This window comes from Poromitra crassiceps, assembly GCF_964638095.1.
Source record: "Poromitra crassiceps genome assembly, chromosome: 12".
NCBI classification, from domain to species: Eukaryota; Metazoa; Chordata; class Actinopteri; order Beryciformes; family Melamphaidae; genus Poromitra; species Poromitra crassiceps.
In genome coordinates, this window is record NC_139632.1 from 46,620,912 (window position 1) to 46,640,860 (window position 19,949).

At 42.7% G+C, this 19,949-nt stretch overlaps 2 protein-coding genes across 3 annotated transcripts; one reads left to right on the forward strand and one right to left on the reverse strand.

Annotated features, from left to right (window-relative positions):
• Positions 1-6,704: 6,704 nt before the first annotated feature.
• LOC310786256 (cartilage oligomeric matrix protein-like) lies at positions 6,705-11,257 on the reverse strand (the record flags this gene model as incomplete). Its single annotated transcript, XM_083647416.1, has 4 exons — positions 6,705-6,763; positions 8,036-8,175; positions 10,475-10,647; positions 11,030-11,257. 4 exons carry the CDS (start codon positions 11,255-11,257, stop codon positions 6,705-6,707), a joined length of 600 nt encoding a protein of 199 aa, XP_083503542.1.
• A 1,800-nt stretch (positions 11,258-13,057) lies between these two features.
• On the forward strand, positions 13,058-18,849 carry LOC310786481 (pre-mRNA-splicing factor CWC25 homolog). 2 transcript variants are annotated; one of them, XM_083647705.1, is made up of 8 exons: positions 13,058-13,553; positions 14,528-14,752; positions 14,882-14,951; positions 15,304-15,446; positions 15,671-15,743; positions 15,887-16,068; positions 17,721-17,888; positions 18,113-18,849. In XM_083647705.1, the coding sequence occupies exons 2-8, from the start codon at positions 14,529-14,531 to the stop codon at positions 18,246-18,248; spliced, it is 996 nt and encodes a 331-aa protein (XP_083503831.1). In that variant the 5' UTR covers positions 13,058-13,553; position 14,528; the 3' UTR covers positions 18,249-18,849. The 2 variants fall into 2 exon arrangements, with proteins under 2 accessions (XP_083503831.1, XP_083503832.1); XM_083647706.1 differs by having other exon boundaries at positions 13,058-13,527.
• The last annotated feature ends 1,100 nt before the right edge of the window (positions 18,850-19,949 follow it).

A 19,949-nucleotide genomic window follows, 5' to 3' on the forward strand; every position in this document is an offset into this window, starting at 1 on the left:
TAATTATGACATATTTATATATGTTTGTTAAGCTACTTGGTTAATGAAGGAGTGCAAAACCTCCCCATAGTTGCTCTTAGGCGTTGGATGTGCCATTTGTGTTGTTGCCGTGTTGCAGCCCAGTACAAAATGTCAAAATCCACACATATTAGCTTTTAGCACCAGTCCAGAAAATGCTATGTGCTCCAGAAATAGGTTGGTTTTACGCCACTTTTATTCACTTTTTCTGAGAAAATTATCAGGTATTTCTATTTACCTAGCGAAGCAAGGGAAAAAAATCCAAATTCCTTTTCTGCCAGTTGAAAGCCAATATATCCAGACTGGCCTTCTTTTCAAGGAAGGCAGCTGGCTATTTTTAAACCAGAGAACACTAAAATCTTAAATCTCTTCAAGTTGTCACTGTGAAATCACCTGATTTTGCCTTACATGAGTATTCTACTGTTCTACTTTAGTGTCTAATGTGACAATGTATTTTCGTAACTTATCGTAACATTTCCTTGCATTTGAAAGGAACTTAACTTTTGGTCAGTGATATTTGTGGTTCTGTAGTGTAAGGTTTGACAAATCAATGTACTGTATTTTGTACTGGTACAGTTTATAGCCAAATTATTGATGTTTTATAAGCAGGGGAAAACATCTCCAAATGTTGGGTTCAGAGTATTTGAGAAGGAGTGCAAATATGGGGAGGCTTTTTGCTCCTGGACAGGGAAGCTCTAACAAAAATGCGATTGAGAAAATATTTTCTGACCTTTCCAAACCTTTCGGTACCCCACACAGTATAGGTATTGAGCGCCATCAAAATTATGAGGAGGAACCCAAATTATCTATTAGTTTTTGGATATTTTCATGAGGGGAAATTGTGTACAATCTCATTCTATTGTTGAAAAATAATTTTAACTCAAATTAAGTGGAAGGTATCAGTGAGGAAAACCTATACTTTTTAAAATGTCCATCAATGCTTGGCCCTGACTGCTACATACTATTCTCAAAATGTGTCTATACAAAAATAATATTTTCAAAGTATTGCCGACTGTTGTATTGACAGCATCAGCAGCTGCCCTCGATCCTTCCATTCCATGTTGTAAACAGTGAAAACGATCACAAAAACTTTGCTGTTACACTATCAGGGATGTAGTAGAGTCTCAAATTGTTTACGCCACCTTTTTCAACGGTGATTAGTGTTTACACGCATTTTAACCGCAAGATTTCTATATTGATATCATCTCGCGCTACATCCACAACAGCCCCCCCCCCCCATTTCAGATTCAAGTGTCCTCTTAAAGGAACACTGCCCATTTTCAACCAGCTTTGTATCATTAGAACATCAGTAGTATATCAGAAAACTGTAAACTGTTTTGAAGTCTGTTATTTAATTTGACAGTTATTGAGTGTTAAAGTGTGGACCAGTGACATCTAACTCAAATGAATAACTCAACTCAAATCAACTCTCAATAACTGTCAAACTAGATGAATGATGAATAGTTTGACAGTTATTGAGAGTTGATTTGAGTTACTGAGTTATTCATTTGAGTTAGTGTGGACCAGTGATGTCACTGGTCTACACTTTAACACTCAATAACTGTAAATGGTAAATGGCCTGCATTTATATAGCGCTTTTATCCAAAGCGCTTTACAATCAGTAGATAGTCTACATTCACCCATTCATACACCGATGGCGGCAGGCTGCCACGCAGGGTGCCTACACAGCATCGGGAGCAAGGAGGGTTAAGTGTCTTGCCCAAGGACACAACGACAGCAGCTGGGAGGGAGCGGGGATCGAACCGCCAACCCTTGCGTCATTGGCCGACCCGCTCTACCTCCTGAGCTAAAGCCGCCCTGTCAAATTAAATTACAGACTTCAAAACCGTTTACAGTTTTCTGATATACTACTGATGTTCTAATGATACAAAGCTGGTTGAAAATGGGCGGAGTGTTCCTTTAACAGTTTTGCCAAAACGTACAGCAAATCCTGCGTTCAAGGCTAAAGCCAACACAATGCGTGGTCACTTGAGATTTGGTCCGAAACACAATCTGCCTTGGCCTTTTGTCAGAGTTTCCCTGCAACCCGTTCCTGGCTCTGTGGGATCATGTTTGGTATATTGTGATGTTCATGTACAGACAAATCATTTGCTTAAACCTGAAGCCCTGTTGGGAAGACCTCCCAACGCCTGCCCCCGAAAAAGGAATCACGGTTGGTTTACTACGAACCTCTAGAGTTCTCCGTTTTGAGTTTACATGTTCACTGTCTAGAGTACACGTCCATCAAAGGTTTTGTTTGCCTTCAACAGATTTGTGATTCCTATGCAAATGAGATTAAAACAAAATATATATATACCTTTTTTAAAGGAGAAAACCACCCTTGAATCCTCTGTTGACACGGACACTGTTGAATATCATCAGTCTGTGATGTCCAACACATTCCAGGTTATTTTGTGATATTGTACGTTGAACACATTGAACGTCTCCACTAGAAAGAAGACTACCCTCTTTGATTCTGAGGGGCTGACGCCAAAACCTGATACTTACCACTGATGTTTTACATCTTGGAACATTTGCTCATATTAAACTCACGAAAAACGAATTAAACAGAATGGGCCCACAAATGCCAAGTACATCCTCAACAGATGTGCTTTAGGGTGGATTTCTCCTTTAAGTCACTGAAATGTATAGAATGCATTCTATAGATTATAATGTAACTATCCAACTGTTTTTTGTTTTTTTTACTCCTAAACGAGTATCTTATTTGCTCTTCTCCCGTTCGTTCTCCTCCTCTTTGGTCACGTTGCAGAAAAGTCATCCAGATTGACGTTGTACATAATGCTATAGCTGAAACAAACATGCATGATTAAACGGACAGTCCGGATCTCTGAATGAAGGCCTTGGCTTCTATAGCTACGCAGGTTTGACTCGTGTAAGATAATGCTATCACCAAGTCTAAAGGGATGCATGTATGGGTTTCTCCTGTGCCACAATTAACTCTCGTTTCACGTTACGTGACTTTTGTTACCTCCATCTCTGCATAACGCTAATTCACGGATGATAAGAATCTGTCTTGTGTGGCAGTGGTGTTCCTGGGTTTTCGCCCGTTTGTCAAAGGACCTGACGTTATGAGTTTTGCGCCCCAGTTGTGCCGGACTCGTCTCTCTCCTCTCGCCGCAGTGGTCCCACCTCAGACCCTCGTCCTACTGTAGCATCTCATTGTAAATGGTCATTTCATCATATGAAAATAACCCGCAGACCCTCCCCTCCTCCTGTTCCGTTAGCACAACCCCTCGCTTTTCTTTACACCCGAGAAAATCGAAACAAGTTCTCTCTCGCAATGATTGAAAATTGGCACTTGCACTGACCGTTTGCATATGTGGACTTTAAACCGAATCTTCTGTAACGCCGACGTTACGCCGTCAAACGCATGACATGATCGACACGCCCAGCAGGCTCTGACCCCATGCCGTGTGTCGGACTTTGACCTAGCTATGCTCAAGTGGAGTGTTTTTACAGTCATCCGATGATATTGTTTTTTTTGTTGTTGTTGTTGCTGCTTATCATGTCAGGTTTTGAACTGAGTAAAGTGTAACTCTGTTTGATTTTATTTTTTATCGTGCAATGTTTAGTCTGCTAGTTGCTTCGCACTTTATTTGTGACTTCCTGTTTTTGGAGCAGGGACTGTTCTGCCCTATGTGAATGCTGACTGTTTCACACCAGATGTATACTCCGGAGATATTTTCATGTCAAAGAAAAGAAAATGTATTCTCTATTTTCCTTTGTAAACTATATTTTGGCTTGTCTTGTTTTTTTATCTGTGAAGATTTTGGAGGATGCAAAACCAGAAAGGGCTTTACTCCAGTGCAGCTTGTGCTCTCGTGTTGGAAAGGATTGGAACGGCGCTCCGAATGTATTTCTTTGTTGGTCATCCCCCCCCCCCCCCCCCCCCCCCCGCCGTAGAGATCGCAATGAATTTCAAACAAGTCGGCTTTATGGTTGTGCCCAAGAAAAGATTTGCTGTTGTAATTAGTTGTGTCAAAATGTCCTCGCTTTACACAGCGGCGAGCATCTTGACTTAAATTCCACACACTGCCACTAACTGAACCCTGTACAGCGCTGCAGCAGGCTCACAAAATGTCATGGAATGAGCGCAAACTCTGAAATACAGATTACCGCGTGGACAGGAGGTGTGGCGTCCCAGAGGATCAGGGCTTTTAGGCACGCACCATGGAAATGCCAAGTCCTGGGTTCAATTTTGCCTCCCAGTCTATCCCGTCTCAGCTGGTGAAAATTCCAAAACAATCAAGTTTGCATTCCTCCACTATGAAAGAGTTATCTGACATTTTAACATGTTTTTAACATTACAACTTTTGCTAATCCTTCAGTTTATGCAAAGAAAACTTTATTAAAGATCAGGGTGAGGCAGCTAAAATGACTTTGGTCTGACTTCTCATAATTGATCAATGAAAACTTCCCTCCCACTATCAAACTTACTCATTAGTTGGCAATCGAACCTGGGTCGTGTCTCCTAGTCCCGTCCTGTTGGGTGAAACATTTCTCTCACTTTTCGCTCATTTCGCAGGATTTTGTGAGACCAGGCTGAACACTGATTAGTGAAGTCACCGTGCATCAGCTTTTCACTCACGAATGGAAGCTGGATGTCCAGTTTCTTGTGAAGTCTTGTGACTTGCAACTTGGCACTTCTGGTGCGCTCACACTCTTGGAAAGGATTTTATTCTTGACACATCTGCATGTCGAGTTTGAGAAAGAACTTGTTACCTTTCAACACAGCATAACAAATATATTGTGTTGAAAACTAAACGGGTGGGGAGTCGAGGCACATGACTTGAAATCGAGTCAGACTCAAGTCTCAATTTTACTTGGTTGAGACTTGACTTGATGTACTATATGAAGAAAAGACTTGAGACTTGACTTGATGTACTATATGAAGAAAAGACTTGAGACTTGACTTGATGTACTATATGAAGAAAAGACTTGAGACTTGACTTGATGTACTATATGAAGAAAAGACTTGAGACTTGACTTGATGTACTATATGAAGAAAAGACTTGAGACTTGACTTGATGTACTATATGAAGAAAAGACTTGAGACTTGACTTGATGTACTATATGAAGAAAAGACTTGAGACTTGACTTGATGTACTATATGAAGAAAAGACTTGAGACTTGAATTGATGCACTATATGAAGAAAAGACTTGAGACTTGACTTGGCTTCTGGTAACTTGGGACTTGACTCTGACTTGTACTTTGATGACTTGAAAATGTTTCTAAAGTCTTGGCAAAAGATCTTGTAGATTGAAAGCGATTAGATTTGAAACGACTGACTTGACTTGCTGTTCTACATTTAGACTTGAGCCTCAAGGCTTGAGACTGACTTGGGACTTGAGCAAAGTTGACTCGATCACACTTATGGTAAAAGAAAGAGATGTGTTGCAAATAAGAGTATTGCATTTATTGTATTCCTCAGTCCCAAATGAAATGCAAAGAGTTCCTGATTGGTTGTTCCTCAGTGGGTATTCGGACTGAATAAAATGTTCCTTTAATAACATGGGGTTTTCTAAATGATTCTACAATGGATTGAAGAATGTTAACGACCCTGGAAAACACTTTGTTTAAGTTACACTTAAAGCTTATAGTGAGAATAGCATTATATCACTGTTGTCCTGTAAGTCCTAGTAAAAATCTGTAGTATTTATTTGTTGCTGTGTGATTCTTCTCATGTGAACCGTTTGTTTATAAGATAAAAGAAAATGTCAATTAAATCGAATGTGGAAGACAGATTTTTCTCTGTACAGTCTTGATTGGCAGAATATCCTGTGTGGTTTTACAGCATCACGGTGTGCTGGATGTGGATATGCATGATGTTTTAATCCTGTTGTATATTGTCTTTGTTATCGTTTATATTTTGTAATCTGTATTTCCATAATGCGTTTTTAAAAGATTATTTTGGATATGTGCATGCTTGTGACTTGGGATTCATTTCAGTATCCAAAATATGTGTTCAGAATTTTGATTTCCACTAAAACAAAACAAATCATGTCTGCTACTTAGCAATAAATCATATAAGATAGGACTGAACAATTCTGGATAAAAATTATAGTAGAGTAGTTGTAGCTAGACAGTGTAGTGATAATTATCGGAAGTTAGAATTATCCTTGAGTTGCGGTACAAAACTATTTTAATGCACTTTCTGCATCTTATGTCAAGATGTTCATGATTTTTAACTACCTTGGCTTTTCTGAACTAAATATTTCACCCCATCCGGTATGCTAATATTTTATGCTTATTGATTATGGAAACTAAAATATGCTTGATCAGCTGTGTCACCCTAATAAGAGTAGAGATTCAGAATACAGCAAAATTCTACCAAAATCCACTTTTATTCATAAGTCACAACAGTTAAATCTTAGAAATAATTATTTCTTCATAAAGCATAAACTGAAAGGTAAATATACAATTGACAATATTTTGTGAAAAAGATATTTAAGACCAAAAATTCATACAGAAGGAATATCTATGTGGTAACAATCCAACAAAACACTTTTATCACTGTTGGACATTTTGTTGGTTTTCATGTTAAAACTGGACAAAATTTGAGCGACTTCCAGTCATTGTTTTCCATCAAGAGTGTTGCATATTGTAGATTTTTCTGAGACCCAGTTGTGCATTGGAATGTGGGCTCGACGCTGCTCCTGTCTCATTAGGACCCCAGCTGGACCTGCTGCTGCCTATAGGTGTCGAAGTCCTCAGGAAGAGTGTCTGGACAGAGACAAGATAAGACGTTAGGTCACTGTTTGTGGTGTTCACATTCATGAAAAGTGATAATTCAAAGGAAAATACCCACTTAAGAAGAACGACAATCACTTTTGTCATACCTCTATATTTAGAATTTTAAATATTGGGCTATTTACAACTTGTAATAATAATAATAATAATAGCTTGTAATAATTGAGTGTAAATGCTGCTTAACCATGGTCAATGTATTATCTTATGGAAAAGTATTCAAAGCACACATTACTGCTGTGTTAGCACTTCTTATGAGGCTGTAATGACAGTGTAATTACAAACATTTACATGTGTACACTTTGTACATACACTGTGTTGTTGCACCCAGCACGGCTTTAGGAAAATGTCTGAAACCTTTATTTATCCATGGAAAGTCCAGAGCAACACATCACTCTACTTCACCTACACACTTTCTTTACATTAGATGAACACCTGTCCCTGGCCATTTTAGTCAGGCCTCGCTCACAGAGTTGGCATGCAGCCTCTCCTCTCTCTCCCCAGAGGCTTTTCATACAGTAGTCCACTTCACTGATGATAACTCCGCTCACCCACTCTGGAGCACCTGTGGGCTCTTCCACTCTGCAGCTCTCCACGGTGCTGAACCTCCAGTCATCTTGGCCACTAATTAGCCATTTTTGCCCATTTAGCACCATTTTGCATTTTTATGATAGGATCCCCAGTGGGAGCCAGCCAGTCCAACCAGTTTGCTGCTGGTGGACAACAGCTCTGGTGCCGTCACAGTCACAGTCACAGGGCAAGTGCTTTGTTCAAGGGCTCACAGGCAGTAGCTTTTAGAGATTTTGTCCCAGGGTCCCAACCTGATACGATTTTTAGATGTTTATGTGTAAAGACAGTGGAGGACCAAACCAAGGCAAACCTGGGGATTGATGGTTTGGATTCCTGGGCCGGCTGGGATAATGTGAATGAGTATCGCTCACATCTCCTCGCTCAACAACTGCTGGCAATGTGCCCTTGAGCAAGGCACTAAACCCCCCAACTGCTCAAGCATCACATAGTAGAGAACTGTGGTTGTAAAAGAGCAAGAGTGTTCAGTCGCCTTTGGATAAATAAAGGCTCAAATAAAAATGTGTTGGGGGGAATGGAGAGCTCTTTCTGCCAGCTGTCGGGTCACAGGGAAACGGTTGGCAGTTTGAGTCTCCCAGCCTGGCAGGCTCAAACTGGCAACCATGTACTGTAGTCCAGAGCCTGCCTCTGTGAAGGAGGACATGCTTGGTGAGCGCTCACCATTGCAGCGGTAGCGGAGGTTGGCCCAGATGATGTTCTCCTGGGAGAAGCAGAAGACGCCCAGCCGGCCTCCTCTCATCGTGGCGTCTATGATGATGCCTGTGTCCGCCACCATCTGAGGACCCTCATAGAAACGCACCCTGCACACCAACACACAGCAGATAACTGACATCATACAGCGGGTAATGGATCCTGGCATGTGCTTTGTTTGCACTGTTTTGACAACAAAATAACGGCCAAAATTTGTTTTATTTCTTCTTCTTTTTGACTGAAATAGATGCTTGGTGGATTGGATATATGCCTAAATGAGAGGTGGAACCTAGCAATCGGGGAAAAGTCTGTACATGATACGTGTGTCTGACTCCCAGTGAGTGAAGAAACTTTAAACTGCCTAATTTTAGCAAATTTCAAATGAATTGTGATACCTTGGTATAATTATTGTAAACAAATTAAGTTTATTTTCCCTGTGGGGAAATTCATCCTCTGCATTCGACCCATCATCTACTATACAAACCTTTATAGAACTAGGAGCAGTGGGCAGCCGCAGTGCCTTGGTCAGGGGCACCTACAGGAGTATTAACCCTAACATACTTATACTCTGACGGTGGAGGAAACCAGAGCACCGAGAGGAAACCTCTCTTCCACAATCTTTGAATGCTCCATAGACAGTCTGTACGTTAATATGCCCATTAGGATTTGGCCCGAGGCAGACTGGAAGGAAGTTCAATGGTATTCGGCCAATTATGACACATGTAAACATAACAGAGGCAGGTGATTTGGCAAATGAGCGGATGTCCCGCCTTGAGCGGACGTCCCGACCTCCGCTTTGACCAACTTTCCCCTCCAGGAAGTACAGACGTAGTTGTTGGGAGCATTTGCAAATTGCGCCAGCCAACACGTGTGTTTTAAGAGACTAACGCTTGGCTCACACCAGCACCCCAGAAGCAGCGCTTCACGGAAGCATCGAGCAGGAGCCTTTACCATTCACACCAGAAGCGCTCTGTTTTGCTCGACGCCTCGCTCGGTTTTGCACCACGCCGGTCCCAACTTGTATTGACTTCATGCCTGGCTGCACGCGGCCGCTCGAGTCACGCGTCAAAAATAGACCCGACGCCGAAACTCCCGCTGCACACGGCGCGAGGTGAGGCAAGGCAACGCGCTGCAGCTAATGGGGGTTCCTCTGCCTTTCCGACGCCCTGCCACTCCGAACGTTAACTTCCATTATTCGGACTGGCGGTCGTTCACCTTAGAAGCCGCAATGCCGACCTTAGGTTTAGGCGTGGGGGTGGGAGAGGTTAGTGAAAAACGGGGAATATAGACCCCCTTTCTGAGTGCCGATATTTCGGAGTGGCAGAACGTCGGAGTGGCAGCACGTCGGAGTGGCAGCATGTAACCAGCTAATGTGATCAGTCTCCCCTGTTAACAAGGGGGCCAAAATGAAAGTGCCTCCGCGAGGTGTTGCTTCAGCATCGGACACGCGTCTGGTGTGTTTGGGCTGTAACATGAACACGGGGAGTATATACAGACGTACCAGGGTTCAAACCCGGGACCTTTGTCCTGTGAGGCAACAGTGCTAACCACTGAACCACAGTGTCACCAAATGACAGCATGGGGGAAAGTATTGTTCTCTTCTATCTCACAGTGCTAGTGTTTCTCTAACCTTGCTTGCAAGATGGATAACCTCGCGAGATCAAAAGAGATTCTCTCAACGTAATCCATCTTGTCATGCGCAGGCAGTTAGGATGATTGGTCGAGCCATGCCGGCCCGACGATTCAGCGGCAGCCTTAGGCGGGCTCAGGCTCGTCTGGGCAAGTAGTGGGTACATGGTCTTTGTAGTTCTTCTTTTCACTCGTCAACATGGCTGCCGCCGCGGAAGTGACAGGCAGTCTGAATGAAATTGAATGTAACGTTCCCAATTCTATGTATTAAATTCTAAAAAACGACCCTCAACATTTGGGAAGGCTAAGCCACACAACTAGTTCGTTATAATCTAACTAAATGCTTCGAAGGTGACTTTACGACTGTGAGGACGGTGAGGACTCAATCAATGATAGACAGGCACCTTCCTCCGGTTGCAACCGTGACGTCAGAGGCATGGCGATCTGATTGGTTGAAGTTAACACACACCAGCGGTGATAGACAGATGGGTCATCCAATCACCTGCCAAGTAGCTTGGAAAAAGTGCCCGCCTCCGTCAGCGGGTCTGGTTACTTCATTCCCAGATCGACTGGTTTAGTGAAACTATGTGGAGCTATACTGTCCATCTGGCAGCGTCAGGTTAGTGTTTCTCTACATTAATGCAAAATAGAGACCGCTAGCTGCTAATCCTCAACGATGGTCTATAGTTTCGTTACAGTAATTATACCAATGTCTCAAAATGGTTGTGGTCATGATTGATGTTGAATTGCCACATACAGTTCTGTTAACTTGGTCAGTACCTGATGTAGCCGTCGGCCGGCCGGTGCTGGAGGAACCAGCGGTAGGAGGTCTTGTCCTTCCAGCCCACGTTCCTGGCGTCTTTCCACAGCAGCTTCACCTGGTTGTTGGTGTCTCCAGTGTGCCACAGGGAGTTCCTCAGGTTCTCACCGGGCCCCGTGTCTGACTTGACAGCCTGGTCAAAGCCACAGATCACAAGAGGTCCAAGTCTACTTTATATTTCTCAACGCTTTGGTCCTAATGATGGCAGCAGGTATGTCAGATGTTTATGGTAGCCTGTGCAATGGGTTGTGCATGTACTGTATTTGAGAAGATAGTTGTGCTTTGAGAAGAACAGAGTGGAGTATCAAATGATAGCAAACTTATGCCGACTTACTTTGGTTTAGACCATTTTCACTGAGGTGAGAGACATTAGCTACCCTCCAGCCATCGAGGTTCATCTTAAGAGACATGTTTGTATACTAAAACTATCATCTAATTTGAAAGATCACAGGTTTTAGAGTTTGTTGAAATTCAGCTAAATGTTTAAATGTGACTTGAAGTAGGTGGAGCGGTACCTTGAGTTGGATGCCCGGCTCGGCCACGGCCCTGAAGGGGTTTGCCTGCCAGTAGATCTGCTCCACCTGTTTCCACATCACCACGTAGAAGCTGGAGCTGTCCTGGTACCCGAAGATGAAACCCGCGTAGTCGTCGTCCGTTACCGTGTTTACATGAAACGTCCCTTCAAAATCCACTCCGCTGAAGGCAGTGTAACCTGGGTGTACATAATATATTGCACATGGCATAAGGTGTCTTCATAATGGACTGAGAAGTGCTGGTCAAAGGGAAATAACACTCACATTTAAGAACTAATTCCTGTTTTATAGCTGAGTAGAGTGGAGTTGCCAAACATAAAGAACTTTCCCCCCAAAAGCTGAGCTATAGGGCTTTGCTTCAATGGATCAAGGACTTGAGACTTGACTTGATGTACTATATGAAGAAAAGACTTGAGACTTGACTTGATGTACTATATGAAGAAAAGACTTGAGACTTGACTTGATGTACTATATGAAGAAAAGACTTGAGACTTGACTTGATGTACTATATGAAGAAAAGACTTGAGACTTGACTTGATGTACTATATGAAGAAAAGACTTGAGACTTGACTTGATGTACTATATGAAGAAAAGACTTGAGACTTGACTTGATGTACTATATGAAGAAAAGACTTGAGACTTGAATTGATGCACTATATGAAGAAAAGACTTGAGACTTGACTTGGCTTCTGGTAACTTGGGACTTGACTCTGACTTGTACTTTGATGACTTGAAAATGTTTCTAAAGTCTTGGCAAAAGATCTTGTAGATTGAAAGCGATTAGATTTGAAACGACTGACTTGACTTGCTGTTCTACATTTAGACTTGAGCCTCAAGGCTTGAGACTGACTTGGGACTTGAGCAAAGTTGACTCGATCACACTTATGGTAAAAGAAAGAGATGTGTTGCAAATAAGAGTATTGCATTTATTGTATTCCTCAGTCCCAAATGAAATGCAAAGAGTTCCTGATTGGTTGTTCCTCAGTGGGTATTCGGACTGAATAAAATGTTCCTTTAATAACATGGGGTTTTCTAAATGATTCTACAATGGATTGAAGAATGTTAACGACCCTGGAAAACACTTTGTTTAAGTTACACTTAAAGCTTATAGTGAGAATAGCATTATATCACTGTTGTCCTGTAAGTCCTAGTAAAAATCTGTAGTATTTATTTGTTGCTGTGTGATTCTTCTCATGTGAACCGTTTGTTTATAAGATAAAAGAAAATGTCAATTAAATCGAATGTGGAAGACAGATTTTTCTCTGTACAGTCTTGATTGGCAGAATATCCTGTGTGGTTTTAGGCTATCATTAATTTTAGGCTATCATTAATTCACTTAGGCTATAGTATAGTGACCCTATAAACAATTTTTGCATAGGTAAAGTTTTGCCCACTCAGTTGAGCCTGATATTTGGTCTGGCTCATTTGGTAGGCTAATTTCTTTCTACCGCCTGTGGAAGCTGATTGTGGATATTTCAGTATTAATAAAAAATATTGTTTTACGTCTTAGTCTCTGGTCTCTCCTGTTTCTAAGTATAGCATGATACATGATGAAGCAGAAAGTAACGTTGACTTTGGCGACCGCGCGTCGGCCAATCGGATCACGGTGTTTGCGCGTGTCGTGTCCGTGACCAATCAGCTCACGCACACCGTATGCGCACAGTTTTGAGTTCAGAGTTCAGACGGTGCAGACCATGGATGTATTAAAAGAACGGTGCAGACCAGTTCGGACGCTTGTCTCGCTAGCCAGCCTCTCTTCCTTTCCGTCAGAGAGTCTGGCGTCGCAGGTTTCCATTGTGGGATTGCGAAAAAAATTGTCTGTTTGGGTTAGCCAATCATCCTCGTCTTGGGCGGTGCTTAGCGTTAGTGCCCTTGGAAAATAGTTTCGGGGTGGAACTTGTGTCGGCGGAACATTTACACAGGAGGAGGAGAGCTCACAGGCATAAAGTCGTTAGACAGCAAATGTTCTAAACATATTCTCTTGATATCTTTACAACCATCCACCGAAAGTGCCGAGCAGGCCTTCTTTATTGCACAATCCAAATTTTCTTCAAAACTTGCCATTTTCAGCATGTAGCAATGAGTTAGCCTGTAGGTTTCTGCCGTTAGCTTTCTACGCTAGCTAGTTAGCGTTCGGCGGGAGCATTACAGCGACACACATGGGAGCGGAAGCCGATCTGATTGACATATGGTCGGAGCCAATGAACAGAGCGTGACAGAGCTTGCAAGCGGGGGAGCGGATATCCTGCTGCCACCGAAACAGCCGCTCGAATGGGAGAGCAGCTTTAGAGCAGGGGCGGGCTGATCTTCGTACGGCGCCAGACTCTCTGAGCTCAAGCCACAAGTGAAGACGGTAAAGTCAGAAGACACGATTGACGACGGTTACATTTAATGCTACATCTGAGATTTGTGGAGCAAGAACCTGCAGGACCAAGTAAGACAACTCCCACTCAGGCGCTTTAGCTCGAGTTGCACCAGAGGTAAAGTGCTGAGCCAGAGTTCCCAGGTTCGTACGATACATTAGCTAGCAGTTAGCTAGTCGATGCTTGTTTCGTCTCCCTAGCTGCTTAGCGTAGCTGCTTTTTCTTTCTCGGTGTTTCAGATGGACTTTTATGAAAACGGCAAATACATGCAATGTATAGATGTATAAATGTACGTTAGCACTTTCTGTCTGGAGGCGAGGATGATGGCGTTTACAACAGATAACCGTATCGTTATTAACCGTCTGTAACGTTAGCTAGCTCTCATTCGGTTGGTTGGTCGTTAGATGACTAGTCAACTAAACTAATGAGAGCTAGCTAGCTAACGTTGGTTACAGACTAAATGTTATGCTAGACGTTATGCTTAGCTGTTGTAAACGCCCTCGCTGCACGAAGTACTAACGTTACATTGCATGTATTTGAACGACGTAGTTTAACTACACTTTGCAGCAGCTTGCTGGTAGTTCAACTACATTCATATTAGTTAAACTTTTTTCCCCGTCCTGATCGCTTTAAAGACAGTGGACCGTGGAGTCGGCCAGGATCCCACTAATGTTACTGTACTTGACAAGACAGTCTATGTTACCTCTGATTGGCTTGCCCTGATGACATGATACAGTTGGGTTAATTCTGAAATGAATCAATGCAGACTTTGGATACACTTATTTAACGTTAATCTTGCCCCATTGTTTTCATATTTGGAAGCCTTGGTAATGTCCATAGGCTGGTCGTAAGTGGCCTGCAGTGCAGAGGGCAGGACTGCCCAGACCTAGAGCCAAGGCTCTGGCCAAATTCTGCTCTATTTTTGCAATAATTGGCAGTCGCCACATTTGGAGGAGGCGCTGTTTCCTTTATCCATAGATTCAGACTAGATACATCTGTCACTATAAGATTTCCCATTGATTGTGCATCTATTATTGTTTGTGTTCAAGGATTTTTTGTCTAAATGGGAACACAAATAAAGGTATTCAAATGTGTGTGTGTGTGTGTGTGTGTATAGGATGACCGACTGGATGTACCAGGGCCCCAGTGGTCAGGTGTCCAGGGACGAGTATCTGCTGGGACGTCCCATCGACAAGCGGATCACTGAGCAGTATGAGGAGGCTGAGAGCGGTCCATCCGCCCAAACCGGCCTCCTGCCTGGCTCAATCTTCAACCCTACCACCCCTGCCTCCAACCTCGACCTGGCTGCCAAGATTAGGGAAGATCCCCTGTTTGAAATCAGGTTAGTCATGTTCCTTCTTGTAGCTTGTACACTTCCCAAATCCTATTAAAGTCACACATAGGCCAGATAATTTTATTATGTTCTGTCCCTGTGCAAATCATCTAATTTATGTTTTGTTTTTGTCTTAAGGAAACGGGAGGAAGAACAAGAGAGAGAAGTCTTGACTAATCCAGCGAAGATGAAGAAAATCAAAGAATTGGTAAAATGATTGTGTAACTGTTTTGAAGTGTTTATATGTGTTGGATGTTGACAGCAAATGTTAGACCTTGTTTTTGTTCCAAACAAAAGTTACAGATTTAACTTATTGTAAGTAATCAACATTTGAATCTAGTTTTTGTCTGCAATCAGTGGTCACTGGTATCAGTGTCACTGCTAGTGAAATTTCTTTCAACAATGTTTCCACTAACTTTGTTAATACAAGATAACAACAGTCAAGGTAGAAAAATGGTACAATATTGCAACCATGATTTAGTAGTCTCTGTGTTCTCTTGGTGCATGACTGAGTGTGAAAATAGTGGAGAGAGGCTAAACATCTGTCTGATCTCTCACAGCTGCGCCAGAATCTTGAAAAGAAAGACAAGAAAAAGAAGAGGAAGAAGGAGAAGAAGGGAGACAAAGAGCGGAGAAAGGAGAAGAAGCATAAGAAAAGGAGCACAAGTTCAAGTGCAGAGGAGGAAAATGACCAAAAATACAGGTATTTGATCTCAATTATCAATCAAAGTTGTAGCAGTTAGATTTAGGCGATTGGACTACAATCCATCCTCAGTGCGGCGTGGGTGCATTCACAGTTGCATTTTTATGTGTTTAAGCGATATCGGGTGTAAATGGGGTCTAAGAGACATCTAGCTTCATTTAGTTAAACTTGTGTCTCATTCAAGTGGAAGCAGTTTGTAATTAGGGTCTATCATCTGTTCTCAGGTCACATCCAAAAGATGAATCTTCAGTCGCTGCCAAATCTCATTCTCACCATGTTTCAAGCTATGGGCTACAGGTAAGAGAGCAGCAAACCAGTGTCTGGTAATACCACTGCTATCGTAATCATGTACATGTAATTCAGATGCATCCTGCAGTTTCAGTTGCTCAACTCACTGTAGCAGCACACTACCAAGTCCTAACTGTGAAATCTCTTCTCAGGTCCCTGCTGGAAGACATCACCAGTCCTCTGCTCACTCAGGACGCCACGAGAGGAGCCGCTCCCGATCACCTCACAGGATCAACAGGGAGAACCACTCCTCAAACAGACCCGACAGGAAGGTCCAGCAACGAGCTCCCAGTCCACAGGACCGCTACCACCGACAAAACAACCACAGATCCAAGTAACAATCCACAGAGTTAACACTGAACTTGTATTATCACCGGGCGAGATTTCAATATTATTGTCTATCATCTTTAATTGGGAACATATTGTGATGCTATGGTTATTGTGACACAATTCTGGCATCTAAATTGATGATAACATAAGCATTTTTTTTCTTACTCTGACAAAACATTTCAAGGAATATTTGAAATTATTTACATGTCATTTTGCATACATGTGCCTTATCATCATCAGTATAGGGAGCTGTGGCTCTGTGCCTCTATCTGTCTCACTGATGACATCAGTGATGTCATAAATTGTGACATCGTCAGTGATGTTATAAATTGTGACATCATCAGTGATGTCAGAGGCATTGTGACATCATCAGTGATGCACACATATACACACACAAGAGAGAGAGACACACACACACACACACATATATACACACAATAGACAGACACACACTGATGTCATCAGTGATGTCATCAGTCTGAGGCTCACAAGAGACTCAGGCAGAGAGAGGGGAGGGGGGAGAGACTGATGGAGAGAGAGAGGCGGAGAGAGACTGTGGGAGACATTTGGCCCAATTCCACCGCAGGTAGTAGCGCGGTCCCGCTCCGCTCGACTCGATAAATGGTCTCATCCCATCGGTAAAAACCGGCCCAGCCCGGTTTGATTTGGGGCTGAGTCGTGCTACTTTTCGTCCCTGCCTCATCGGGGTTCTATTCTGCGAACCCGGGTTCATACGGTGACGTGAAAACATTGTAGACGACTGATTGGTCAGGCAGAATCGTGTTTACTCTGTCTACTGACTGTCATATGCAATGCTGGCGGCTGCATACCAGTTTAGTGGGCTTCTCTTCTGTTATGTATATTTCCATCAGTCTTTGTATTGCTGCCTTTGCCTCCGGTGAAATAAAATCGTGGCGGGTGTTCAATTGTCTGAGAAAAAAGTCCGCTGCTCGCTCAGGGAGCTCTGTAGCTGAGTGGAGGCTGCAGCGCTCCGCTAGGCCGCAGCGGGTGTTTGGTGAAGCCGCGGTCTTGCCTAGAGGCCGCGGGGTAGAGGCTTCACTCTGTTGCGCCTCTCCCGTCCCCGCACAGCGCAGCCCATGCCTGTGAGTGATATCCATTCTCCTGGTCGATTGTCACATTCGCCCATGTACACTGTAGGTCATTTAGAGGCACCAGTATTTCATAAACAGTTTAAAAGTTCTGTGGATGGATTTAATTGTAATGTTATGTTATAGCCTACTTCGGCTATAAGCGAAGGACAGATATGCAGATATCGCTATGACGGGCGGGGGTGGGCGGGGGCAGATGAACGGCGGTCGAAACAGAACGTCCATCGAGTTGAAACAAGTAGAGGCGAGTGGTGACGGGCTGTGCAGGGCTGTAAAATGTGGTGGGAAAGAGCCAATTGTGCACGTGCCAATACGGCAGGCAAGGCCACACAGCAGCCGAGCTGAATGCGAGCTGCAGGACACGCGGCCAAGCCTAGGAATCGATTGCGCGTAGCGTGCGAGATGGCTAGGTGTGATATATATATATTCATATTGAGAAAAATCTGTATTGGGATATTTATTTCAACCCATATCGCCAGATCTACTTGGTTAATCATTGAATCCATTCCACTGTGTTTCACCATAATGTCTTCCTGTTTATTTGTAGGCAACTCTCTGCTGAAGAGCTGGAGCGGAAGAGGGAGGAGATGATGAACTTTGCCAAGCAGAGAGAGGAGGACAGAGAGGATAACATCAAAAGAAACCGGAGGCGAGATGAGCAGGAGAAGCAGCGGGAACAAAGTACTAAGCATGACCGCCATCCTGGCTTCATCCAGTAAGTCCTGGGTAACATAGAGACACGCAGATAATCAGTGACGATTTTTAATGTATTTAGTTGTGTCGTCGCCACATCCACAAAAAACAGGATTCTGATGTTTATTTTTGGTGCGTCAGCTAATATGGATAATCATGAAATAAGGAAAGACAGCCCGTGCTCTACTTCTTATTTTACCTGGTATATGTTTGAGTTTCACTAACGCTTACCTTTCCTTCCTGTAGCAACATGAAGCTGGAGAGCGCTTCCAGCTCTTCGTTGGAGGACAGAGTGAAGAGGAACATCCACTCCATACAGCGGTCAGAGTACGGACGACAGCAGGAGGAAGCACATGCACAACTGTGGCAACGCCTACGCTAAGACATCCCATCTGAAGGCTCACATATGCTGGCACAGCGGGGACCGGCCGTTCGTCTGCAACTGGCTCTTCTGCGGGAAGCGCTTCACTCGCTCTGATGAACTGCAGCGCCACCTGCTAAAATGACTTTGGTCTGACTTCTCATAATTGATCAATGACAACTTCCCTCCCACTATCAAACTTACTCATTAGTTGGCAATCGAACCTGGGTCGTGTCTCCTAGTCCCGTCCTGTTGGGTGAAACATTTCTCTCACTTTTCGCTCATTTCGCAGGATTTTGTGAGACCAGGCTGAACACTGATTAGTGAAGTCACCGTGTATCAGCTTTTCACTCACGAATGGAAGCTGGATGTCCAGTTTCTTGTGAAGTCTTGTGACTTGCAACTTGGCACTTCTGGTGCGCTCACACTCTTGGAAAGGATTTTATTCTTGACACATCTGCATGTCGAGTTTGAGAAAGAACTTGTTACCTTTCAACACAGCATAACAAATATATTGTGTTGAAAACTAAACGGGTGGGGAGTCGAGGCACATGACTTGAAATCGAGTCAGACTCAAGTCTCAATTTTACTTGGTTGAGACTTGACTTGATGTACTATATGAAGAAAAGACTTGAGACTTGACTTGATGTACTATATGAAGAAAAGACTTGAGACTTGACTTGATGTACTATATGAAGAAAAGACTTGAGACTTGACTTGATGTACTATATGAAGAAAAGACTTGAGACTTGACTTGATGTACTATATGAAGAAAAGACTTGAGACTTGACTTGATGTACTATATGAAGAAAAGACTTGAGACTTGACTTGATGTACTATATGAAGAAAAGACTTGAGACTTGACTTGATGTACTATATGAAGAAAAGACTTGAGACTTGAATTGATGCACTATATGAAGAAAAGACTTGAGACTTGACTTGGCTTCTGGTAACTTGGGACTTGACTCTGACTTGTACTTTGATGACTTGAAAATGTTTCTAAAGTCTTGGCAAAAGATCTTGTAGATTGAAAGCGATTAGATTTGAAACGACTGACTTGACTTGCTGTTCTACATTTAGACTTGAGCCTCAAGGCTTGAGACTGACTTGGGACTTGAGCAAAGTTGACTCGATCACACTTATGGTAAAAGAAAGAGATGTGTTGCAAATAAGAGTATTGCATTTATTGTATTCCTCAGTCCCAAATGAAATGCAAAGAGTTCCTGATTGGTTGTTCCTCAGTGGGTATTCGTACTGAATAAAATGTTCCTTTAATAACATGGGGTTTTCTAAATGATTCTACAATGGATTGAAGAATGTTAACGACCCTGGAAAACACTTTGTTTAAGTTACACTTAAAGCTTATAGTGAGAATAGCATTATATCACTGTTGTCCTGTAAGTCCTAGTAAAAATCTGTAGTATTTATTTGTTGCTGTGTGATTCTTCTCATGTGAACCGTTTGTTTATAAGATAAAAGAAAATGTCAATTAAATCGAATGTGGAAGACAGATTTTTCTCTGTACAGTCTTGATTGGCAGAATATCCTGTGTGGTTTTACAGCATCACGGTGTGCTGGATGTGGATATGCATGATGTTTTAATCCTGTTGTATATTGTCTTTGTTATCGTTTATATTTTGTAATCTGTATTTCCATAATGCGTTTTTAAAAGATTATTTTGGATATGTGCATGCTTGTGACTTGGGATTCATTTCAGTATCC